This window comes from Rhagoletis pomonella, unplaced genomic scaffold (assembly GCF_013731165.1).
Source record: "Rhagoletis pomonella isolate Grant_MI unplaced genomic scaffold, Rhpom_1.0 Rhpom_scaffold_00003, whole genome shotgun sequence".
NCBI lineage: Eukaryota > Metazoa > Arthropoda > Insecta > Diptera > Tephritidae > Rhagoletis > Rhagoletis pomonella.
Window position 1 is genome coordinate 41,152,201 of NW_023458557.1, and position 27,109 is coordinate 41,179,309.

The 27,109-nt window shown below is 34.9% G+C and overlaps 1 protein-coding gene across 3 annotated transcripts in view; it reads right to left on the reverse strand.

Moving 5' to 3' along the window:
* Positions 1–3,518: 3,518 nt before the first annotated feature.
* The window catches only part of LOC118735215 (tyrosine-protein kinase Dnt), a 548,279-nt gene continuing 524,688 nt past the window's right edge, over positions 3,519–27,109 (reverse strand). For all 3 annotated transcript variants that reach the window (XM_036464864.1, XM_036464863.1, XM_036464862.1), the window contains exon 5: positions 3,519–4,541. In XM_036464864.1, the coding sequence (XP_036320757.1) occupies positions 4,430–4,541 (112 nt within the window). In that variant the 3' untranslated portion in view covers positions 3,519–4,429. The remainder of the gene's footprint in view (positions 4,542–27,109) is intronic.

The window sequence follows — 27,109 nt, forward strand, 5'->3', positions numbered from 1 at the left end:
GCTATTACAAAAGGCGAGATGTTTGTAGCTTGGCTGCTTGGATGTTCAATGAAAGAAAGGCTTTATTTATCAAACAAAGACGAAAATTATTGAATTATTATCCCGATTCTTACTGGTGAAGTTGTTTTAGAAACCAAAAACCCAACTGTGTCGACCAGCAGCCGGATTTTAACTTTCGCTATCGCTAAAATATTCTATGGCTATCTCCAAAAATTGCGGCTCTGTCCTCCCTTTCGCTAAAAATAGCTTAGCCTAAATTTTAGTATTTTACTAGCAGCTGTCAAAATTTGCATTTTAATGGTGATAAATAGTGAAAATGGAAGTATGTGATAGCAAAAAAAAAAAAAACAAAAAAATCAATTTGGATTACATTTCCTCTCCTGTAGCGTAGCCATAGCTATGTTACAAAGACAATCGCGCCGATTCGCAAAGAGACTGAATTCCAAAACGTCAAAATACAAAGCATCAGTATCTTTTATTTCTAAACCTCAGTAGATTGTAATTCCAAATGTGCGCAACCAGGGTTAGATGCTAGTTTTCAACTAGGTTGCGCAAATTAGACCTTTTCTCCAAGTGCTGTTTAGAAATACACTGATGTTTTGTACTTTGACGTTTTGGAATTCACCCACTATTGATGAGCAGCCTTCGAAAAATGCAAAATCCTAGAGCTTTGGCCATTATTTTCGCAAATTAGTTTCAAAAACATTCGTATTCTTTTCAGGAAGTTACCAGCGGGTTTTGGTAAATGTGTCACAAAGCAGCATTAGCATTCAGAATATAAATAATATCGGTGGATAATTTGGGAAAAATCTTGACTGAAAGTGAAGTGTTTTATGAAGACTAACTCCTTTAGGGATCTCTCCTCAAGGCATATCTGCAAGACGTGTAGTAATTTTTTTTTTTTTAATTAAGGGATTTCGATAATGCCATAATTAATCCCTAGAAGGAATCATTTACGTACATATAACCATACTTATTTTATTGCGTAGCTCGTTTTAAGAGGGAGGGGGTTGAGTATGATAAGAAAATAACTTGATTCAAAACCAAGCAAATTGGACAATGTTTTCGAGAACTACTTGAACACATAAACTCATCAATTGAACATAAAAAAGTCTGTTTACGAAAGCCAAGTCATGTTTTTACATTTTATTTACTGACTTTACACTTTTTCTTAACGGTTTCCACCCTTTTACATTAAAATGATGCTATATTTTAGCTGCTATTAATTTCGCACAGAAAAATTAATCATTAGACCTAATGTGCGCTGCAAGTGCAGGGCATAGAGAAGCAGCGCATGTGAAGCAGTGGTGTAATTATACTCGGCATAGAGCGCATAGTCTTCCAGAATCAGCTGTTCAGTGTAATCAGTTAGTCTGTTCCAGTACTCCAGGATTTAGTTAGGAAGACATAACTGAAGAATACATATTCATAGCCTAAAAGAAAGTCGACACTACAGTTAGTTGCTGATTTTTGTTATAATTTTCAATGAAATGGCGGCAACAAACTTTATAATCGACCTTGCTTCGACTATAAATATGCCCCAATATGTACAATAACGACTTCTCAGTAATTGCTGTAAATCTGGTGCGTACTAGAGAGTGGCATCCCTATTTGAAAATGTCACATAGCGAAAAATCAAAATTCACCAGACCTGTAATGCGCTGCGGCGGATAATTCCTTGTATGCAAACCTCATTAAACAGGTTCGCTATGTGACAGTACTCAAAATGGACTTGGCACCTTTTAACCTTTAGGTAGCGATATATGTTACGCCGATATAACTCTGAATGACTAAAATGTGTGTAGTCGAAAGGCAAATCAACACGATATGCACGAAATATTTTGATATACACTTGTGATCAGCTAATTAAGCCAGCACCATTTTGATCAATTTTGGCTATTTTTTTTTGTTTACTTAATGTTTATTATTTTTTCCATAAAATTCCAGCTCATTGTAGAACAAACACCACATAAATCCAGATTTCAAACTTTGTGCAAAAATTATGAAAAAGCTGCAAAGTTTCAGCTAGATTTTCAACTTTTTATTCAGATTTTTTTGAGTATTCACTTTAATAGCCCATTAAATTCTAGGGTAACATGTGCAAGTCTTAAGTTGCTAAAAAATCGCGTTGATTTTTAATATTTTTTTCTGACTTCATGACGCATTTTTTTTATACAAAAAAAATTCTCGAATTTATTTTGTATGGAATAAAATTTGTAATGCTGTCAGAAAAAATTATTAAAAATCAACGCAATTCTTAGCAACTTAAGACTTGCACATTATTACCTTAGAATTTAATGGGTTACTAAACTGCATACTCAAAAAAATTCTTAAAAATCTGAATAAACAGTTGAAAATTTAGCTGCAACTTTGCAGATTTTTCACAATTTTTGCACAAAGTTTGAGATCTGGATTTATATTGTTTTTGTTATATAATGAGCTAGACTTTTATGGAAAAATAATAAACATTAAATAAACAAAAGCAAAATAGCCAAAATTTATCAAAATGTTGCTGGCTTAATTAGCTGATCACAAGTGTACATACATACATAGTTTGCCTAATAATGGGAAACGAATCTATCAACTCAGAGAAGCGGGTGTCGTCGCTGTCTCACTCACCACTTTTGGGAAAATTAAGATTTTCTGTGTAAATTATATAATTAAGTTTTGTACTTTATTATTTTCGTGTTGAACTGATATCTGAATTCACCCTGCAGGGAAAGCTACTAGTTGTGAACTAGAATTCTACCAGTTTGCGTTTCAGCTCAACTAGTTCATGTTCTATCCTTTTTCAATGTTAGCGACTGGTATTTTTAACATTGCGATGTCCTACGAGATGTCAATTGTCAGGCTATGCATCAGCATCTACTAGTATAAATACTAGTAGCACCATACCAGTTGATGAGGTAGTCTGCCAATTCATGCCCCGTGAAAAGCATTAGTGTGCCTTTTTGCTCGCGACGCTCCAGCAGTCACAATGGCCGACAGAGCAAAGCGCTCGCGTGGTAAGCCTGAGGTCCCAGGTTCAAATCCTGGCGCAGGGAAAATTTTCTATTATTTTCTATTTTTTATTTTATTTTTATTTTTAATAAATTTATTTTTTTGTTTAGGCTGTTTATTGTAATTTTTAAATTTAATAAAAAAATATTTTTGTTTAATTTCTTTGTTTTTTATAGCACAAGCATTTCTTCCTAAATGTTTTTTTTTTAAATGCAATTAGATTTTCAAATTTGTTATTTATTTATAAATTGAATAAATTATTTTTACTTACATTTATTTAACTTTAAAAATCTTAACCACCTCCAAGCGGCCTCGAACCTGCGATTTCAGAACCAGAACCAGTAGTGTTCACGTGACGCCACAGCCGACATTTGTAAGAAAAGCAATTAATTGCGTTTTATTTTTGGCTTTGGCAATTCAAAGGCAGATGTCGCTGATCGCCTAAGTTCTTCGAAATTGTCGAACTGGTAGGCACATACTAGTTAATGAACTAGTATTTTTTCTAACTGGTTCGGCTTTTCACTGCAGGGCAGATGTAAACAGTTTGTAACTTGTCAAATTAAGGTTAAACAGAAATTACGTAAAGCTTGAGGAAAAACGACTTGAAATGCTCTATATATGTTTGAATGAAGAGATTGAACAGCAAATAAAAAAAAACAATTAAAATACCAAATTGTCTTTAGCTAGAAATCCCATAAAGAAACGCAAAATCCCACGCGCCCTTTTATAGTGCATTATCCCAAATTATACGCGAAATCTCGCTAGTTTGCAACACTGCAGCCAGCACGCTCATCTTTCAGGGTAGCAATACGCTATTTTGCGAGAAAGTATTGGTGTTAAATATTAAAAAATATTTTTATGTTAGTATTATAAAATATATATTATGAAAAATATTATTATACAAATTTAATATTAAAAAAAAAACTATTAAGTTGTTCCTTCATTTTTAACTTTTCGACTTAAATGCGTTTTTAGTTGCACTTTTACTTTAGTGCTGCCATTGTATGCAAAATTGTATGGAATGGAAAAAGGCATTTCTTAAAAAGCAACCCTGTGCTCGCCAATCAGCAAACCACCGAATCACCGCAATTTTTCTCTTTTGCTTGACAATTAAAATTGGTGGCATAACCACCGCCTTACACAATTAGTTTCGCACGAAAGCGAATAGTTCATTCCATATACATAGAGAGATCCAAAGTGGTATTAGCCGCATCTTCCTTTGCGATTGCTCCCGGAATCATCCCGGATTAGTCGCATATTTTGCTGGGTACATTTTAATGTGTGTGTATTATTTCGAGTGCAAATATTCAAACATGCAAATATATTTACTATTTATCATTCTTACATAAACTTTGTTACTTATTTTTTTCTATTTGAGTAGGGAAGCATTCGGACAGTCGAATATTTGCGAGATGTTTCATTTCCGCATTTACACGTAGCGCGTAACTTGCGCATAGAACTCCGAGAGACAGGCGTTCAGTTGAGCAAATATTGGTCGCTCGACCGGTAGAAGCGCCCAACAGTAGGCCATAATTGTGAAGCTGTAGAAAAATTAAGAAAAGGATTTTTCCATTAATTATTTAAAAAATTGTTTTTGAAAGCTGGAACTAATGTTGGTTTCGTTTCTAACAAAAAATGTTGCCTTTTGATTGCGCCTTTCTCTTGTCGGTTTCGATTCTTAATTAAAGGCAAAGGGTGAGAAAGTTGTGTATTCATTTCTTACAATGTCACACTCCTGTAAGGCAAAAAAAGGCACATTCTCTGCCCTGTGAAGCTTTAAACGATAATATTATGAAATTCGTGAGCTGGAAAAGGACAAGAATGCAAAAACATGCCCTTTTACAGGGTTGAGTATAACATCTAACACATTTTGCACCGGGGAAGGGGAACGTTTTTTTGAAGAAACGAAATCACCATTAACCGAGTATAGATACATTTGTATATTAGGGTACCTCGCGAATAAAAATTTCCTGTTTTCCCAAGCGAATCATAAAATTCGATACTTTGTATCATGATAAAAACATAACAAGGTAAAACCATTGAGAGGCAGTCTGACGTTTGCCAACAATATAATTTTAAAATTCAAAACTCGAACTCACACACATTCTCATTTGCCATCTCAAACAACAACAATTGTGAACAATTTAATTTTTTTATTTTCAATTTTTTATGACTATAAAATGTTGGCAATCTTCAGAAAAAAAATCATGGCCGACGAATTGAGAGAATGTATTTACCTTGTAATGTTTTTATCATGCTTTGTATGGCTCCCACAAAAATATTTTGTAAAACGTATATACAGTGACACAAACAAGTGACCACGTGCTCATTATTTTTAAATATTCCCAATGTTTTTCGAGTTAAATTTTTTTTTGTTATTTTTCTATAAAAATAACCATAACTATATAAATCGCTTTTCAAACTTTATAAAAAACTTAAGAAAATTCAACAAATTTTCTAAATTTCAACTTTTAAATCTGAATCTTTAGAACATTTTTGGGTATGCCGTTTTATAGCCCAATTTTAGTCTTATAAAGTTCAAATTTCAAACGGCTGAAAAATCCTGTTGATTTTTGAGAATTTGTTTTTGGTGACGGATTTTTGCACTTTTTTTTCATATAAGCATGTATTTTATATGAAAGAAAATGCAGCAGACCGTTCACAACAAAACTACAAAAAATCAACGGCAGTTTTTGTAAGTACCACTTGTTATTTAAAAAAAAAAAAAACTGCAAAGGCAGTCTCCAAAAAAAAATCTCAAAAATCAACGCGATTTTTTAGCCGGTTGAAAATTGCACTTTATTAGACTAAAATTGTACGGGCTATAGAACCCACTGCCACCACTGGTGTGGTGGTAAGCAGTGCGCGCTTCCACTCCGCAGCACCTGGGTTCAAACCCTGGTCAAAGCGACATCGCCAAAAAATATAGAAATAAATAAAATAAAAAAACTTTTTAATATACCACGCTTTTATAAATGGACTAAAGAGAAAAAAAAAATATTTCTCAGTCCCATAGAATTTGTTTTGATAACTTTTGATTTTGAAATTTTAGCAAAAGTCATTATAAACTTATTTTAATATTTTTATTGAGCTTTGTACCACGATTGTTTTATTAGGAAAAATTGAAAAAGCAACAAAGTCTAATCGGTAGAAGTTATAGCAGCTATATCGGAGGTCACCACATCTCCTCATCAGACTTCTTTTTTCTAGACTACAGCAGGGTCATTATAAACAATTTATGAAACGAAAAACGTAGAGCGCACGCAATACAAAGAGTTAGATTTAATTGACAACAGTCAAACTACATAATATAGACCTAAAATTTCTACAGCGCAGGTACAAAATTTGAGATCGATTTTAAGCGATCGTTATTCGTATACCCACATATGTATATTAGGGTGGTCCAAAAATGCATGTGAAAAAGTAAAGTCGGAATTTTTATGCTCTCACCTATTTTTTTATTTTGAAATCAAAATATATTTCGAGGTCGCTCAAAGCGCCCAAAGTTTTCCATGTATTTTATTAGGGGAAAAAACAACTTTTCCTAGAAATGGTATAGAATCATGGGCGTCGCGACTTAGGGGCAGGGAGGGCGGCTCCATCTATAAACCATTTCAGCCAGTGGCCACCCAACTGAAGTTCGATTGCCATATGGCTAAGTCGGCTCAGCTCGATGTTCTGGTCACATATGTACATAAGTACGCATTTTCATGAGTCTATCTCTTCTTATTCTGGTACTTACAAATATCGGACCAAAGTTATAATACCATTTCATGCTCATGAAAGGTATAGTTTTCAGATTTCAAATCGGTGAAGTAGGTAACAAAATATAACATTTTCTTAACTTCTTCCCGGCGCACACTGGGGCTTCTTCATAGAGGGCGATGCTCAAAACTCATTTTTCGAAAGTTGGTATTTAAGATAAAAAATATATACCAGCAGAGTCATAACAAAGTAGCAAATCTCGTATATAAACATTGGGTTCCGAACTATTACCAGTTGCCGCGTACAACAGCTCAAAGTTAACTTTTCAGTCAGAAAATTTGTTTTCCGATATCGAAAGCGAGTTCATATGTGTTATTAAAGTCTGTCTTATTATATTTAAGGTTACACTGGTCAACGGCCAAAATTTACCAGAGACGCCGTTATGAAATTCGTATGTAAAATCACCCCCTGATTCCGAAAATCAAGGTTATTTTTAATTTTATGGTACCGTTTTTGAGATATTTGCAATTTACCGTTTTTGCAAAAAAAAAAAAAATTGGGTCCACTTTATCATATATATCTCAAGAACGAATTAAGCAATTCCAAAACGTTTTGAAGCTTTTAAAAGGTAATAAAATTTTCTATAAGCTGTGCATACAACACTTTTTGCTAGGCCCTGCAGATTCAAAGATAACGAACAATCATTACCGATTTTTTCAATTTTTTTGTAAAAATATAAAAAGAATTGTACTTTGCGGGGAAGGATCTCAAAAACCTTTTATTTTTTTGCAGATTTTTTTTTTCTCCCAAAGCTCTGTTATATTACAAAAAAAATAAGGTATCATCGAAGAAAATCGATGCAAAACTACGTAAGTTATAAGCGATCAAATAAAAATAGCCAGGTTGCGCAATTTCAACGTATACCTCAAAACGTATGTATGGTATAAAGAAGAGTGAAATATCTAGCTATGCTCTGTTTCTATTGAGTTAAAAGTTCAATTTATGAATGAAATTACCCATATTTTTAACTTTTTTTTAAATTTATTTATGTTTATACTATATTCTAACAATCTTTATCTTAATTTGATTTTACTATGTTGTCGAAATAATTATGTGTTCTACTTTGACGCTTATTCAGTTTAGGATAGGTTTCTCTTATGAGAAACCAGCAGTAATCACCCATCATTGCGACGTCCCAGAATCCTTAATATCGATTCTCAATTAATTTCATTTGCTGATGAAACCTTTCGCCATGTTCATCACTTTCGTCGCCAAGATTTGCCGGAAAAAAGCTCAAATGTGAGTGGAGAAAGTGAATTTTTAAAGACATATTTACGCCCATTTTCGCATAATTATTGATTAGGTCGTTCACTATCTGCTCGTAGTTAGGGCTTTTGTGTCTACCGAGAAAAGAAGCAACGACCTTTTCAAAGGATTCCCACGCTGCTGCCTCAACTGATGAGAGTAGTCCTTTGAATTGATTATTGTTGATCAACTTTCTTATTTGTGGTCCAACAAAAATACCTTCCTTTATCTTGGCTTGAGAAATATCTGGAAAAACTGTTTTCAAATAGTCGAATGCTTCGCCTTCTTTGTCCAAAGCCTTAACAAAGTTTTTAATGAGACCGAGCTTGATGTGTAAGGGTGGAAGTATGATTTTCTCTTTCTTGACAAGATGTTATCCACACCAACGGTAAACTCGACTCTTTCCGGCCAATCCTTTCTGACGTAGTGGTCCTTACGAGCTCGGCTATCCCACTTGCAGAGGAAGCAGCAGTGCTTAGTGTAGCCACTTTGTAGACCGCATAGCATTGCAACGACTTTGAGATCAGAACATATTTTCCAATCATGCTCTTCATATTTGATAAATTTGAGTATTTTTTGCATTTCCTCGTAGGTTTCCTTTGTATTTACTGCATGTGCAATCGGGATAGAAGGCTTTTTGTTACCAATATGCAATAATACAGCCTTCAACCTCAGTTTATTGCCGTCTATGAACAATCGCCACTCTTTTGAATCATATGTTTGACCAAACTCTTTGAATAAACCAGGGATGTCGTTGCAGTAGCATATACTGTCTTTCTTGGTATAGTGTTTGGAAAATGGTTCGTGACGAGTTCTACTATATGTCACCTTAACATCGGATGACACAAATTTAAATTGTTGCATACGAGAAGTGTGGATCTCGGCCTTTTCCTTGGATAGTTCCAAATCTCTTATCCAATCATTAAGTTGTGCTTGTGACAGAACGTTTCTTTCGTTTTCCATGCGAAATTCAGTACAACTTGATCCCCCGCACTCAGATGTTACTGTTGACAATGGAACTGGATCCGCAACTGCCGTTGAATGTAGTACTGGTAATGTCACTGTAGGTACGCTAGCATAGGTTACTCCTCTTGATCTTCCAACGCCAGGTACTTTTGTTTGACAAATATAACACTCTATTGAATGGCAAGTAGGTTCTCTCCATATCATTGGTGTATCAAATTTTGTTTGTTCCCACTGAATCAATTCTACTCGACACGATGTACACAAAGTGTTCGGTGTCCATGGTTTCTCAGCATTTTTAGGCTCAATTCCAAAATACTTGGAGTATAAAGTTTTGGTATGATCTGAGAACACTCGTCGTCGCCTTATGATAGTATATTGGCCACACATGAAACAGAACATATCTGGATCCTTATTCCACTCAAATTCTCGCGTCCTTTTACTCATTTTATTTTTTTTTAATAAATCACGGTTTTGAAATTAGACTTATGAACTGAACTATCTCCGGCGAGCCTTGAAGATGTTATGAAGTTTCAAAGCGCATTAACTCATATTTATACTCGGAACAAGAATAAAATTGAAAAAATCAAATCTTACCTAGACAGAAAGGTTCCTTTTTATAACAAGCCGGGAAAAGAAAATACTACCTGTTTTAGATGTAGGCTTTAGAAATTTTCTGTGTCTTATAATTTTGAAAATCTACCTGCATACTTACCCATAACTGACGGAAATACATGTTTATAACTACATGCCTACAGCAGGTTTCGAACCCAACCACTCTTCCTTTCGATGCAACCACTCTACCTACTATAATACAATTCGAGTATTAAAAGTACTATTTGATTTATTTAAAGAAAAAGTGTTATCATTGTTATGGTGTTATTCGTTTATCCGGATAATATCTCACTTGCACTTTATACCTTTAATATATGTATGTATGTATAGGTACATACATTGAAGTTGCGCAACCTGGGTATTTTTATTTGATCGCTTATAACTTACGTAGTTTTTCATCGATTTTCTTCGATGATAGCTTATTTTTTTTGTAATACAACAGAGCTTAGGGAGAAAAATCTGCAAAAAAATAAAAGGTTTTCGAGATCCTTCCCCGCAAAGTACAATTTTTTTTATATTTTTACAAAAAAAATTGAAAAAATCGGTAATGATTGTTCGTTCGTTATCTTTGAATCTACAGGGCCTAGCAAAAAGTGTTGTATGCACAGTTTATAGAAAATTTTATTACCTTTTAAAAGCTTCAAACCGTTTTGGAAGTGCTTAATTCGTTCTTGAGATATATATGATAAAGTGGACCCAATTTTTTTTTTTTTTGCAAAAACGGTAAATTGCAAATATCTCAAAAACGGTACCATAGAATTAAAAATAACCTTGATTTTCGGAATCAGGGGGTGATTTTACATAAGAATTTCATAACGGCGTTTCTGGTAAAGAGAAAAAGTTGAAATTTGTGGTCCAGTGTTACTATTAGTTTAGAAGGAACTATGTCGTTGAATAAGCAATGTGTGCTGATTATTTTACAACTTTACACCATTACATAATTTCAATGGTTTCTGAGATATAAGGAAAAAAATTTAATAAACAATTTTTTTTCATAGTGAATTTTTAAATTCGTTTTTTTTCCAAAATGCGCAAGGTTCTTTTTCCATATATTTTTTTGTTATAACCGCAAGTCTTTATATATAAGTAAACTTAAAAGATTTGCACAAGAACGTTGCGCATTTTTGAGAAAAATATGTTTTAACGTGAACTTATTAATTTTTGTCAGGCACATTTTGTCATTATTTTATTTTGTGTGAAATATTTTTTAAAAGCCCGTCTAAATTACTACAATGCAAGTTCAGAGATGTGGAACAATATATTTCAAGCCAAACCAGCTGCCCAGCTTTGGAAAGAAAGAAGTTGCAAATATGTTTGCGCAATTTCGAGAGCTACATTACCTTAAAATGGATCAGATGCGGTAGACACAAAAATAGATTTTATGAATCGGAAAAAGCGTGGTTAGAAAAAACTTGTTTGTGGGGTATCAGATACCTAAAGGAGGAAGGCTAAAGACTTTGGGGAATTTAGTGACCAGTCAAAACGTAGGAAAACGTCCTAGCTTCGTCAAGATTATTCCCACGAACAATTAACGTTCGCAGCACAAATGAGTCTGCGAGCTAGTGGAAAGCGCAGTGAAGCCAAACAAGTTCTCGACACTATTAATCCCCCATCTGAAGAAACTTCTCTGAACTGCCGCATGTCTTTTTCGAATCACGAAATAAAGATTTCAAAGCGTATCGTGAACGTTTTAACCGAAAAACTTCAAGGAAAGCTAACCATGAAGATGTATTTCATCGTCTACTTTATTCTTCTGATCCTCATATTACGAGTTTAAGACCTTTACAAACAGTAAAAAGAAAATCATTTGATCCAGAAGTAAAAGACATGCTTTTAGAAGAGAATTTTGAATATACACAACCTGAATCTGATGATTATATAGACAAATAAGATTTTTATCGCGCCTTGTACCGTTTTGTTATTGTTTCTATTTTGAGTAATCTTTATGGCCCGTTACCATAATTACAATTATCAATGTACAATGAATTAGTTTTTCAGTGTTTAGAACACGAAGTGACTTATTGGAAATAGTGGATGATCTGGGTTTATTATTTTTCTCTACATAATTTTCCATTTAACAAGAAAAAAATTTGTTGAACAGTGTTAGTACACAAAATAATGAAATAATATTATAAAAATAATATTATATTTCCGTTTTGGATGTGTCTTCGTAGTTTTCAGGGGAAAAATTCGGTTACAGACTATTGAGCACCAACTTGTATGAAGCGGCCCCATTGTGCGACGTATCTATTAAAATGTCACTTTAAAAAATTTCATGCATTGCTATGCCATGTCATTCCATCTCAAACATACTGTTATAGCATGTCATTGCTTCTTAGCTCAGCTGTTGTTTGCTGTTCTGTTTCTGCAGCAAATTTTTTAATACTGTTTAATCCTGCCTTGTATGAAAATGTATATAGCAGGGGTGGGTAGTCCTAGGCTGAAATGAGCCACATCTAAGTTCTAAATGCTACAAAGAGCCACAAAAAAAGAACAAGAAAAACAAAAATTTTATTTTTAAATAAAATTATTATTAGAAATGGATGATATAAAAGAAACTTCAAAAGATCCCTTTGGCGCGATTTTCAAAATCTGGTTTTAGATCAGTTAAAGCCGTTCGTAACAATTCTGTTAAATGTTGGATAGTCAATAGGTACGTTCGTTTAAAATCTCCAGTAAAAAAAGTCCAACAGCGAGATGCCATCTGTTATCTCACAAGAGAAAAATATCCAAAATAGTACGCGAACAAAAAATGTGCAGAAACTTGCAAATTAGACGAACAGCTGATAGAAATATTGTTTACATTAAAAAAAATTTAATACGTAATTTCCCTACTTTGCAAGTTTTTTCGCGTACGCGAACACAAAAAGCTGATAATTTTTATAAGTTTCAATAATTAACAGGTACGCGTAAGCAACTAATTGCGAACGGTATTTTTACTTTACGAATTTCAGTGAAGAGTACAAAGACTCACAGTTATACGTTGTGCCAAAAACATCAACTTTCCTTAAAAAGGAGTATTTCGGATATTGTAAATGCATCCTCAATTATGTAACATAAAAAAGGGTTTATGAAGTATGCCAACGTACATTTAAATAATTTCAAATCGGCAAATCTTTTTTCAAAATGTGCTTTTAAATCATGCGCAATTTTTTCTCTAGCCATGGATCTAGCTGAGCTCTAGCTGAGATCCCTTTCTTTTTTAAACACCTAGGATATCAGTGACCATTAAAAAGGACCCTGAATGACCGCAAACCTCAAAGCTTTACATATTTTTGTATGTGATTTTTAAAATGAACGATCCAAAATTAGCCGGTATACATATTTAGAACTAGAACCAGTGGTTGAATTTTTGTACTGAAAGAGTTAACCCTAAAAGTATAATCTACGTCTGCGAGGCGTATACGGAATGGGTATTTTTTTTAATTTTGACACAAAATTTACTTTTTATTTTCTTATTTTAAATAAATGTGGTTATAGCTTTTATTAAGAAAACTATGTTTTATTATTAGTCAAACTCACAACTTCAGTATTCGTTAAAAAATGAGGGAGGACTAAGTTTATATTAGCTAACAGGTTATCTTTTAAGTACATAAGTCTCTACGGCGTATGTAAAGGCTTTACGTTACTCCCAAATAGATTAGGCTTCTAGGGTTAAGAAAGCTTTAGTTTGAAAGTGTGATATAAAATGCTTTTCACCATAAAGAGCACCAATTTTCAATGATTATTGCGTTTCAGATTAAGACTAATAGCAGATATTGTGAAAGGTTGGACTATACCTTGAAGATGACTGTTTTCTCATGGCCCACTGCACGAAGCTTAGAGTAGAGTAACGTCTTTTAAGAACTTAAACATTGTCCTGGGTTATCAGGTGTCTAGCAATACAAGATTAATTGTTGTCTTCCACGAAGTTCTTTAAATAAATTTTGAGCTAAGTACTCGCCCGTATTTCGAGGTTACTACTAGTTTTAATAAATTGTTAGTTTAATTTCCTATAAAATTTACATTTAGGTTTATGCATTTTAAGAATACATTGAAAATTTAATTAACAGAATCAATGTGAAATAATTGCAGAAACGATTAACCGGTTTGCTGAGCAACCGAGACGTCTGCTTTTTAAATAATTTTTGTAAAAGAAATTGGCAAGAGCATATCGTCTCCCGCAAGCCAGAAACATGAATATGTAAAGGTGAAAATTTTGGGAATTTTTAATATGTCTAGAATATGTTTAATATGTATAGAATTCCTAAAAATCAATATTTTTCTATCGAAAGACTTTGCTTATCGGTTCCCAGTAATAATACCTCAGGAGTCTTTCAATAAAAATACCCAATTATTTATTTAACCATTTTTCCATCGCAACTATAATTTATAGGTCCACCAAAAACCCACAAAACCCCGAAAAATGCAAAACGGGGACCAATAAAAAGTCGTTAGTATTAAAAAATGGTTAAATAAATAATTGGGTATTTTTATTGAAAGACTCCTGAGCTTACCGATCGAAAAATATTGATTTTCAAGAATTCTATACCACTTCTACGAAAAGCTTTTTTTCCCCTCATATAAAAATACATGGAAAATTTTGAGCGCTTTGAGCGACTTTTAAATATTTTTTGATTTCAAAATAAAAAAAAATAGGGGTATACTTTTTTCGCTATAGAACAATCCTAGGGGGTGAGAGCATAAACAATTCTGACTTTACTATTTTTGGACCACCCTAATGCGCATACATATATTACTTTGCATATCAATTCAAGTCATATTACATGCGCCCCACGCTTTTCATTTTCAATATCATAAATTGTTTATAATGATAATAATAATAATAGATTGGCGCTTACACATATGTTAGCGTTTGGCCGAGCTTCTCCTCCGACTTGTGGCATGCGCCTTGATGTTGTCACACAAAGCGGAGGGACCTACAGTTTTACGCCGACTCCGAACGGCGATTGTATTTTTATGAGAAGCTGTTTTTCATGGCAGAAATACACTCGGAGGTTTGCCATTGCCTGCCGAGGGACGACCGCTGTTAAGAAAAAACCTTTTTCAATATTTTTCAATTGTTTATAATGACTTTTGCTAAAATTTCAAAATCAAATGTTATCAAAACAAATTCTGTGGGACTGAGAAATATTATTTTCTACTTTTAAGTCCATTTATAAAAGCGTGGTATATTAAAAAGGTTTCTTCTATTTTATTTATTTTCTACTTTTTAGTCTTGTCTGTATAAAATTTTGCAATAGATATTAAAATAATTTTACGATATTAATAGATTGGTGCACACACATGCATATGGGGCGTTCCATACCAGAACGGACGGGGTTAACGCTTCATGTATTTGATTTGTTTCAAATTTTTAGGGTTGATGCATAAACATAAATAATAAATAAATATGAAATTTGAGCTTGATTAATAGATTTTTAAAAACTTTACAGCACAAAAACAAATCGATTTAATAGTTTTCCAAATATCTCGAGGATGGGTCGAGGAAAAAATTTGAAAAAACCACACATATACACATAAAAAATTCCCTATGAAAATAAATATTTTTAAATTTTTTTTCTTGAAAAATTTTTTCACATAAATTTTTTGATAAAAAAAATTGTTTTTGAAAATATGCCATCTCAAGAAATATTGAAAAAATCACAATGGTAGCTCTGAGTATTGCACAATATTTAATGGCGTTTTCTTTTCTCGAAAAAAATGTCACCTTCTTATGTGGCAACATTATCAGAGTGCAACATTTTAAAGAAAGAGCGCGCAATATGCATGTAAAGATACTGACAAAAGAACACTAAGACTTGACAGTCCTGGCGCAGGGCAGTATAAATGCAAAATTATTTCGAGAAAAGAAAACGCTATAAGTATAGTATTACGGGGTGCACTCTACAACAATTTGATTTATGAAGTACATTACAGTAAAATGAGTACATTACAAATTTACAAATTTTTTAAAAAATGGACTCCAGCTTTTTTACAGTAAATAACCTTCATGTTAGGCAAATGTTATCTTAGGTGATCTACATGAATATTTTAAAGAATATGTCAACACGTTGAAAATATCAGCATACTAGCAACCAGTTGGTCATCGATGTGCCACCGATAAGTAATACAAGTTAACCAATTGTCAATCTGTTTGAGAACTTTCAGCCAAATTTTAAATGGAATGTACTCGTAGCCTAAATTTTATCGTTTTTGGGTAGGCAGCTCGGGGGAAAATAGGTGTTTCGAGTTATTTTTTTTGGCGTTTGTCTTTCGCCATCTCGCAGTTTGGGAATTAGAAAAAAAAAGACAAAAGGTCATTCAGATATAGGGACGCACATGTCAGTGGTCGTAAATTTTTTTTTGGCATTTTATTTGCATATTCTATAGATCGCCGACTTCCGTTAGCCTGGAAGCTTCAGAGCAAACACTAATGGTGCTAGAGTTTGAAGACGATTCAGACTTCAGGTGTACATTCGATGTACGAGCAGTTCTATAGACTATAGTCCAAGACCATTATCTAGGCTTACCAAAAAAAAAACTAAAATTTTACTGTCTACCCTAGGGCTGTGCGATTAATTGATTATTCAAATTTTTAATTAATCATGAAGTAAATAACTCAGTTATTTGGTGAATTGGAAATTATGATAACAGAAAATTTCAGTTACTCGAGTAATCAAGATTTTGATAAACCAAAAACAAAAATATTTGAGTAATTTGCTTTATGATTAATCAACATTATGAGTAAAATGAGTAATCAACATTTCAAAGTACTCTTTACATATGAAGTAGTTGAAGTTCCTTGATACCTTGAAAATAACGTTTCTGTTTTCAAAAATTAAAATGAAATATTTTTTTCATATACAGAATGGGCGCGTTCATAAGACGTAGCTGTTTAACTCAACAGCTACCAAACTGCTGGCAACTGTTGGACCCAACAATTACGTCTTAGAAACGGCTGGATGAATATGCTGTCAAATAAACAGCTGATAAGAGTAAACAAATGGAATTGCAATAAATAGAGATAATTGCGCCGATGGTACTTAGAATTCAACGCTGAGCTGGCGACGTTTTGAAAAAATCGTTCAATGTTGTAATGAATTTAACAGTGTATAATTATATAGCAAACATCTTAAAAAAATATATATTTAGAAACGTGGTATTATTATAAAATATTTTAGTTACTTAATCACATCAGTAATATAAAATATAATAAATTTGATTGCAACTGCCTCCTGACAAAGCGGCATTGAATTTAATATAAGCGGCGTAAATATTTTCGATCAGCTGTTTATGCTAAGCCCAACACGTTGAGTTCAAGTAGCGTAATAATTTTCCGCTGGAAAAAATGACGGACAGTTGCCAACTGTTGAGCTGAGCGGAACTACTCAACTGTCCGTTTCTAAGACAAATAGCCAACAGTGAGGCAACAGCTACGTCTTATAAACTCGCCCAATGTTAAAAAGAAAACAAGCATTTTCCAAAGCAAACTCTTTTAACGAGCAAAATTTATTTTTTTGAGTAATCATATTTCCAGTAACAAAATCTTGATTACTCGAGTAATTGGTTACCCGAATAACTGATTAACCAACTTGCTCGACTAATCGAATAATTGCACTGCCCTAGTCTACCCGAAAGTTTTTATCTTACGCAAGCCTACCAACAGCCAAATCCAAATCCAGAGACAAGACTGTGGTTTTAGAATACCGGTATCGAAAAAAATACTCGTATCGAAACCCAACACTAAGGCAAATTTTGCTTCGATATTTTTTCCTCCATTCAACCCCAACTAGATCGGCTTGCCCCCTCAATTGTTGTCGTCAAGCTCAACTAACGGGAATCCCAGGAAGCGTGCAGCTTATATGGGGTATGTTCATAGGGACACAGGTGATAGCTTATTGGGGTTTAGGGGGCGTGCGTAGAGATATTTCGAGTCGTGGGAAGTATTTCCGTACGCCGGGCACTTGTTGGACACATCTGCATCTTATATGATCAGGTGCGAGTTTGACCTGCTGCAGTAACCAGTTGGGCTATTGTAGTTCGAGTCTCCCGAGGCAAACGAAGCTTTGTCTCGCCCACGTCGGGCCACCTCAGGTGCTTGTAGTCAATACTGATTTGCTGTCAATGCCGTTTATGGCCTGTCGGGCTCAGAGGTTACTTTGTGAACCTCTGGTCTTCGTCCGTCAATTTGTATAGATGCCCACGTCTGTCTCACCCTACTAGGAATTGCTTGGATAGCATTGTGTTGCGCTCCCTGACGGGGAGCATTTGAGAGTCATCGAGCAGATTATGGTGTGGCGATATCAGAAGGCAAGAATGAAGTCTGTAGCTTCATCTACTGCATCCCACTAGTCCCCGGCGACCACACAGGCGCTGCATAGTTTAGAACTGGACGGCCAATTGCTTTGTATGTTGCCAGCAACGTTTCTTTGGCTTTGCCCGAGGTGCTGCCGGCTAGCGACTTGAGGACCTTGTTGCGGCTCTGTACTTTATGGCTGCTATTGATACCTTCTTTCTGTATTAATTCCATGTAAAAGTAGTGACATAGAGTGTTGTTCGGATACAAGTAACTACGAGTAAATACTCGATATTTTCTTCAAGTACTGAGCACTTTTTGTACTCCGATCTTTCCCACAAGTACTTAGTTGGGTATCGAGTACGCGGTTAGAGTATTTACTTGCTTTTCCACCTATTCAGAATTTTGGTTGTGACATAGTACTAGTAAAATCTTCAGGTTTTGCAAGATTTACGGCCACTCTTTCGGTAGGTTTTGGCCGAAATTACTTGATAAAACTTATGACTCTTTTGGTAAGTTTCGATCGGAAGTACTGAGTCAAACCACGCCAACTGTGTCAATGAATTTTCATTGATTTTCTGGAAAGTGAAGACAATTTTGGGAATCTGTAGATAATTATAGAACAAAAATACACTTTGGACGGTTTTTCGATATTATACTTTGTTTTTTTTTTTTTTTTTTTTGGTATTATAAGAATATTGCAATTTTTGAGAGAAAAATTCGTAACTCGCGACCTATTTGATGAAATTTGATGAAACTGTTTTTGATAGTTGCTGAAACTTTTCCTTTTACAATAGAAAGATTTGCAGAATAAAATTTGCAAAACAATTAATTCTTTAATAACAATAATTTAAACAATTGCAGTTATTTATATCTTCTAGGCCTGCGATTGCCGTGAAATTTTGGCACAATATACTCTAAACTCTTGTTTCTAAGTTCCAAAAAGAAAAAAAAATGGTCTCCAATTTTGACAGTCGCTATAAATTTTGTTCTCACCTGTAAGCCTTGATAGCTTAATAATGATATGATAAATAGCTATTTTCATATAAGCTTGTGTGAGTGATAGCATTTTTATGTTAATTAATGAATAATTATACAAGTACGTACATTATTTAACGTATAACTTGAAACATCAATGTTTATTTACAACTTAAGAATATAATACTCAATGCTTAAAGGTGAGAAAAAAATCGATAGCGACTGTCAAAAGAGAAAGACCATTTTTTTCTTTTTGGAACTTAAAAACAAGAGCTTAGAGTATATTGTGCCAAAATTTCACTGCAATCGCAGGCCCAGAAGATATAAATAATTGCAATTGTTTAAATAATTGTTATTAAAGAATTAATTGTTTTGCAAATTTTATTCTGCAGATCTTTCTATTGTAAAGGGAAAAGCTTCAGCAACTCTCAAAAAAAAAATTCATCAAATTGGTCGCGAATTACGATTTTTTCTCTCAAAAATTGCAATATTCTTATAATACCAAAAAAACAAAAACGAAGTGCAATTTCGGAAAACCGTCCAAAGTGTATTTTTGTTCTATAATTATTTACAGATTCCCAAAATTGTCTTCACTTTCCAGAAAATCAATGAAAATCATTGACACAGTTGGCGTTGTTTGACTCTACTCAAATTGTTTATTTTTTTTCATCCCGTGATATAGCATTGCCGCGGCGGCCGATAACGCAACTTTCTTATTAAACTTATGAAACTTTTTTAATAAATATATTCAAATGCGTATAAACATGCACAGGCCCTTTTCATATATAATATTTTCTGAAATTGTAATGCTGTAATGAGTTCGATACGAGTAAATATCGAGTACTTCTCTCCGATACATTTGTAGCATCGATACTTTTCTTCGATGTTTTTAAAGAGTACAGGTATCGAGTACATGACAGTATCGGAACAAAACTACTGAAACCTGCGTCCCCAGCTTTTCTTGCATTGTTGGGCGCACAGTTTTTACTGAACAGCGGCGAGTGCATGTCTTGGCTGCAAGAAAAAAGTGGGCGGAGTCGATGTTTGGCCCTAGGAGTATTTTACGTACATCTAAAACACTGGAAACGTGCTTTCCGTCTATCACATCACATTATATTTGGTGTCTCGTTTTTCGATCTGGAGGCAGCCAAGTAGCTTGATGGATCTTTTTATGCTTAAACCTAGTACTGCATACTACCATGCTTCGGGCTCCTACAATGTCGATCAGCCTCAGTCAGTTATCGGACATTTCGTACTGGAAGCTGAATTTCTTGGATGGTGGTGATGTCAGCCTTTGTTCTTACGGGAACATCAACCAGCCGTGAAGAGGCAACTTCCCAATTAAGGGGCCGGACATTACAGGTGCTTGTCCTCAATCGTAGTCGTAGTCCATTAAACGTTTGGGGTGGTCGTCAAATGGGGGTTCTCATCCTCCGAGGCTTTGTTTCTATTCCTCACGCACAACCCATTACTAGGAGGGTCATGGTTTCTTAACCGAATATACGGATAAAACGTGTATAGCGGGCCGGGTACTCCAACATAGCCGCCCTCTTGCAGCACCTGACGTGACCCATGGGCCCACTCGGATTAGTTACCGCATCCCGCACATGGGGTACGCGAACGAGGACCCAAGAGTTGGGATTGAGTATATCCGTAGAACTGTAAATGCTTACCCAGAAAAACGACTATACCCATTGTACCCCATTAATTTCTTAATCCATTTTTATTTCCGAGCTATAATTGAAAAGATACTTTCTCATTTTATTTATAGATACCCAGTCGGAAATACAACTACTTTAGAAGCAATTTAAAAAGTATTTTTTAACGAACTACAAGTGGTTGGAATTCTTCCTTTTTTCATATAAGCAACTAACTTTATTAACATGGCGATATCCTAGTAGCAAGTCAATCATCCGATTCGGCATTTGATTTCAACTACATTAAAATATATTTGGCTGATAGGACATTAAAATTAGTTTTTTTCAGCTGGAATAAAACTAGTATATTTCCAACTATTGCAAATTCTATTTGTTTCCAATTATTTTAAAATCGATTTGTTTCCAACTCTTTTAAATTTTGTTTGTTTCTAACTATTTTCATACCTGTCTGCTTCGAACTATTTTAAAACCTATTCGTTTCTAATTACTTGTATACCTGAATGTTTACCACTATTTAAAAATATGTTTATTTTGTGGTAACTATAAAATTTTATTCTTTTTTGTCTAGGCATTATATATTAGCCCTTAAGCCATTAAGCCCTTAAGCCATTAGCCGAAAGCCCTCATCCGCAGCATTACCTTCGAACGAAGGGAGAACGCATGGATAAACAGAATCCAGAGAAGCGTTTATCTCTGGAGCCGCTTATTATAAGGTAATGGAATTTTATACGCCTACATTTATACACATATAAAATCGCAAGAATCATTCAATTGGGAACGATTTTCTCCCAGAATTTTAAATCGCATTGAATGATTGTTGTTTTGTGCAAAAGTTTTTAGAAGGATCAGTGTATTTGCCTTCCGATAGGTGCCGGAGGGATTGAGAGCTATCCTAAAAAATCATATTTATGATCAGATTTGTTTCACTTTTAGAACACATATTAGTAACATAAAATTTGGTGTAACATGATAGCACAGTCGTGTGATGAAAAAATATTGGGAAATATTATCTTTTGTTGTAAACCTTCAAGATACTTTCTCAACCGTTAACGATTCTGTTGAAAAAATAAAGAGTCTATGTAGATGTGGGCAATTTAATTTTTAACCTCCAAAAGGCTCTCAGACAAATATAATCGAAAAACTTATTTACAGTCTGAATTGGTATTTGTTTGGCATATTAGTCAGTGATGAACATCTCATTTATACATACAAATACATATGCATATTTTTGATAAATGAAAATGGTATAATTTCAAAAACAACTGAATAAATTTTGAGGAGCCTTGGTAGAATTAGCATTAATCAATCCGGTATTAACGTTCATAATTCTATTCTGTAAATTCGCAATAAATTATGCTGGTGGCCTTCAAAGTAGTAATTCACATAAAGGAGTTAGTATTGGTGGCAGGTAAAATTCAGAAGTGTATGAAAAAAGATCTCGAATTTCGACAACTGGGCGATACTAGTCTATACAGGGTGTCCCAGAAGTAACGTGCCAAACTTTAGGTGAAGGTAGGTGGGGGGCTGAGCTCTGTAACGCAAGCTGTTGCTTGGTAGGTGTGTTTGAGTGTGTGTGTGTGTTTGGGTGTGTGTGTGTGTGTTTGAGTGCGTGGGTAAAAGGAAGTGAAAGTAGCCACCCTTTTAAAGCTAACACAGCAGGCAGGCTAAGGTGCGAAACCGTGCTAACCCGGCGGTTTGGTAAAGCAGTTGCGAGTACGCGTATGTATAGGTTTGGAAAGTTGAGAAAGATGAGTAATTAAATCGGGCGATCGGAGATTGAGTAGGTGAGGCATGAGTGACATCCTCGGCCATGTCGTATCCAATAAAATGACACAAAGAAAGTCCGAGAAGTTTAGAGTCAAAGTTACGGTGCAGTAAAAGGTGTCGCGAGTTAGATCGTGTGAAGCTAAAAATTAAAGTTATAAGTACACATACATATAAGTGTTAACTGAAAAAAAAAAAAAACCGTGATTTTTTTAGTGACCCGTACGGAGCAGTTACCGGGAACCGTTGTCAACTCCAGCTATCGGAATTCGAGGTAAGTGGATTTTAATAGTTAGATGCAGCTAGGGAAAACTAAAAGCCAAATGTGGACTGGGAGTATGATTTTAGAACCTTCTATCGAACTTAAATTAGATTGATAATTATAATTTTTGAAGGAAAGCACCTAAATGCGGGTCGACTTCAATATTGTGGAGAACGTTTTTTATATTCTTAGCTGCATATCTAGGCAAATAATTGTGCGTATGTGCACGCAGTAAGCGCACAAATTTGAACTCAAAGCTAATGTATGTGCATATATACATATATAGATTCATACATTTGCGTGTGTTTATTCATGCTTATACGCGCCTTAGAGACAGCAAGGTGAAACTAATTGAATTTCTTTTAAATTTTCAGGTCGCCAGCACACCTGTGCAAAAGGACCTCGCAGGGAAAAAAAGAGCTAAGCGACACACCACCTACTAAGAGGCACTCAAAGAGCCAGGTTCTGCGGCGATCCGACCTTACTCTAGTGGTCCGATGCATTATTTGCAAATGTCTGCTACTCATATGGACATCGAGCACCAGTAATTGGGAGGGGCAACGATTTGTGGCAGCAACACAACAGCATATGTACATACATACGTTTGCGCGAGGCAGTGACCAGCACCTATATACACATAGGCAGACGGTAACCTAGGCGAACAACAGCGCTAACATATATACATACATACATATGAACACAAATCACTGTAGTCAGCTGTTTCTGTAAAAAAAAATCAGAGTAGGTCAACGCACGCTGCAAAGTAGACCAGCGAATTACCCGTCCCAAAATTGTGCGCAGACTGGAATTCACCAGAGAGATCAGGAAGAGGTGACATACATTTATATATATATTTACCAGCGAGGGAGAGCCAGGGAGCATAAACATACCAACATCGTTCCAGCAGCGTCGAAAGATGCGCGATCACACCCACGCCAACGCCGCTCCGCCAGTGCATCGAGGGAGAGCAGACCATTTGTGACAGTATCACATTTTTGTTGCTATATTTTATTTGGTTTTACCAATTGTAATTTCCTCACTGTTTTGTTGGTAGATTTTGCGATTTAGGCGCGTGTTTTTTTATACCCGAGCGCACTTGTGCACAAGGGTATTATAACTTTGTTCACATAACGGTTGTTTGTAACAGGCAAAACGAATCGAGATAGATATAGACAAATGTATACATAAATGATCAGAATGAAAAAAGAAATCGATTAAGCGGTGACTGTCTGTCCGTCCGTCCGTCCGTCCGTCTGTCCGTCTGTGCACACGATAACTCGAGTAAAAATTGAGATATCTTAACTAAACTTGGTACGTGCACTTCTTTCGGGCGTAGGACGGATGGTGTTGAAAATGGGAAAAATAGGACAATAACCACGCCTACCTCCCATATAACGGTAATTTTCAGAAATACGAAAACTGCGATATTTTAGTAACTACTGAAGATAATTCACTCAAAATTTATATTTACAATGAGTTTTAGACGAAAAATAAGGATATTAAAAAATTTTGGCAAATGGGCGTAGCCACGCCTACTTATGGTTACATGTGTATATCTTGGTAAGCGCTGCACCAATTTCTTCCAAACTTGGCACAGTTGTTGGCCCTGGTACAGCATACCAAATGGCCGAAAATTTTTAAAATCGGACAATAACCACGCCCACATCCCATATAACGGTAATGTCGAGAAATACGAAATCCTCGATAAATCAGTAAATATTAAAGCTAATTTATTCAAAATCGATGCTTGCAGCAATTCTTTACCAAGAAATACGTTTATGATAAAATTTTGGAAAATGGGCGTGGCACCGCCCACTTATGATCACATATATTTATCTCGGTAAACGTTCTACCAATTTGTAACTCGGTACGGTTATTGTGCTTGCCACAAAACATTGAAAATTATTGAAATCGGACTAAAATTACGCCTACTTTTCATATAACGGTAAATTACAGAAATGCTTGAAATTTCGTTAACTCAAAATTTAAGGGCGCTAATTTACTCAATTAATCGCCCTCAAATAATACTCGCAATAATCTCTTAAAATAAGATTATTATGGAATTTTAGAAAATGGGCGTGGTAGCGCCCACTTATAGCTGTATAACTTTATCCTATCAAGTATAACTGAACATACTTAGGGAGTTCACAAGTCGTGCTATTTGTCATATTTGCTCTTTTGTACTATTTTTTTATAACAGTTGTAAAATGAAACTTGTGAGCATCCCATACTTTTTCGTGTGCTATTGTACAATATTTTAACAATTATATTTGACAAAATCAAAATTATTAAAACAGCTTTAGAAAGTTTCTAATGCCCAGAAGAAGCGAGAAAAGCAAATTAATGGCTGCGATTTGCGAGAAGTACGCGCAGGACGCAACGATGGAAGGAAGTGAGTCGTCAAATAAGTCATTTATGAGTTTTTTAAATTTATTTGGTGCATTTTTGTTAGGCGATGAAGATGAGGAGGAAGAGATCGATGAAACTTTTAGGTTGAATATGCTTGTGTTGTTGGCAAATCGCCGAAGTGTCCATCTAGGAGTTCCGAAATCAAACAATTGGGATCTGAATGTGTTACAACCTCAAATATGCGGTTTTCTAAAAGGAAATCAATTAGGGACTTCTCTTCCGACACTGTCCACACATGGTTTGGTTTTCCCCGGACACGCTTAGTTTTGCACTGAATTAAAAAAGATCTTTAATAAGTTAAATATGTTATGAATTAAAGATAACTTACTCCATTGCCATGAGATGACTCCATTCTTATACCCGAGCGCACTTGTGCACAAGGGTATTATAACTTTGTTCACATAACGGTTGTTTGTAACAGGCAAAACGAATCGAGATAGATATAGACAAACGTATACATAAATGATCAGAATGAAAAGAGAAATCGATTAAGCGGTGACTGTCTGTCCGTCCGTCCGTCCGTCTGTCCGTCCGTCTGTGCACACGATAACTCGAGTAAAAATTGAGATATCTTAACGAAATTTGGTACGTGAACTTCTTTTGGGCGTAGGATGGTATTGAAAATGGGCGAAATCTGACAATAACCACGCCTACCTCCCACATAACGGTAATTTTCAGAAATTCGAAAACTGCGATATTTTAGTAACTACTGAAGACAATTCACTCAAAACTGATACTTACAATGAGTTTCAGACGGAAAACATGAATATCATAAATTTTTGGAAAATGGGCGTAGCCACGCCCACTTATGGTTACATGTGTATATCTTGGTAACCGCTGCACCAATTTCTTCCAAACTCTGCACAGTTGTTGGCCTTGACATACCATACTAAATGGCCTAGAATTTTAAAAATCGGACAATAACCACGCCTACCTCCCATATAACGGTAATTTTCAGAAATACGAAAACTGCGGTATTTTAGTAACTACTGAAGATAATTAACTCAAAATTTATATTTACAATGAGTTTTAGACGAAAAATAAGAATATTTTAAAATTTTGGCAAAAGGGCGTAGCCACGCCCACTTATGGTTACATGTGTATATCTTGGTAACCGCTGCACCGATTTCTTCCAAACTTGGCACAGTTATTGGTCCTGGTACAGCATACCAAATGGCCGAAACTTTTTAAAATCGGACAATAACCACGCCCACATCCCATATAACGGTAATTTCGAGAATTACAAAATCTTTGATAAATCAGTAAATATTAAAGCTAATTTATTCAAAATTGATGGTTGCAACAATTCTTTACCAAGAAATACGTTTATGATAACATTTTGGAAAATGGGCGTGGCACCGCCCACTTGTGATGACATATATGTATCTCGCTAACCGTTCTAGCAATTTGTACCAAACTAGGTATGGTTATTGTGCTTGCCACATAAAAGCAAACCGTTGAAAATTGTTGAAATCGGTCTAAAATTACGGCCGCTTTTCATATAACGGTACATTTCAGAAATGCTTGAAATTTCAATATTTCGAAATTTAAGGACGCTAATTTACTTAAAATGTATACACCCCGGCTTATCATGTAGCGGTAGCTTTCGGAAAGGTGGAAAACATATATTTAATACTTGCGCCGGGTATTTAATGTTCGGCTCCGCCCGAACTTAGACTTTCTTACTTGTTTTGTTTTTCTTTTATTAAATTAGAGTTTTAGCAAGAATTCAGTAATTTAAAGGGAATCGCGCCACACATAATTTAATCATTAAACTTGCGAATGTAATACCTTTGTTTGATAGGATTCAGCCATGCTATTTTGATTGCGTATGAATTTTTTTTTTCCAACACTTGGTTTCATAGTTTTCATTCTTTTTGGGTAGTGTAATAGCTAGTTTTTTTTGCTCGTTCTCATTTATGGCCCCACACGCGTTTTTTTCTTAATAATTTTTGTTTGACTCAGTCGTATCACAGATAATTAAATATCACGGCCGAATTTTTGCCACTTTGCGTTTTGCCGGATTTTATTAGCGCTAGAAGACCCGCTCACCGCCCGCAATCATGAGCGAGTGACTAAGTACTTGAGCAGCACTGGTGACTCCACCTCAGCTGTTCATTCATGTATGTACATATGTATGCTCGTTTTAAACTCCCCACAGGTCATCTCCGT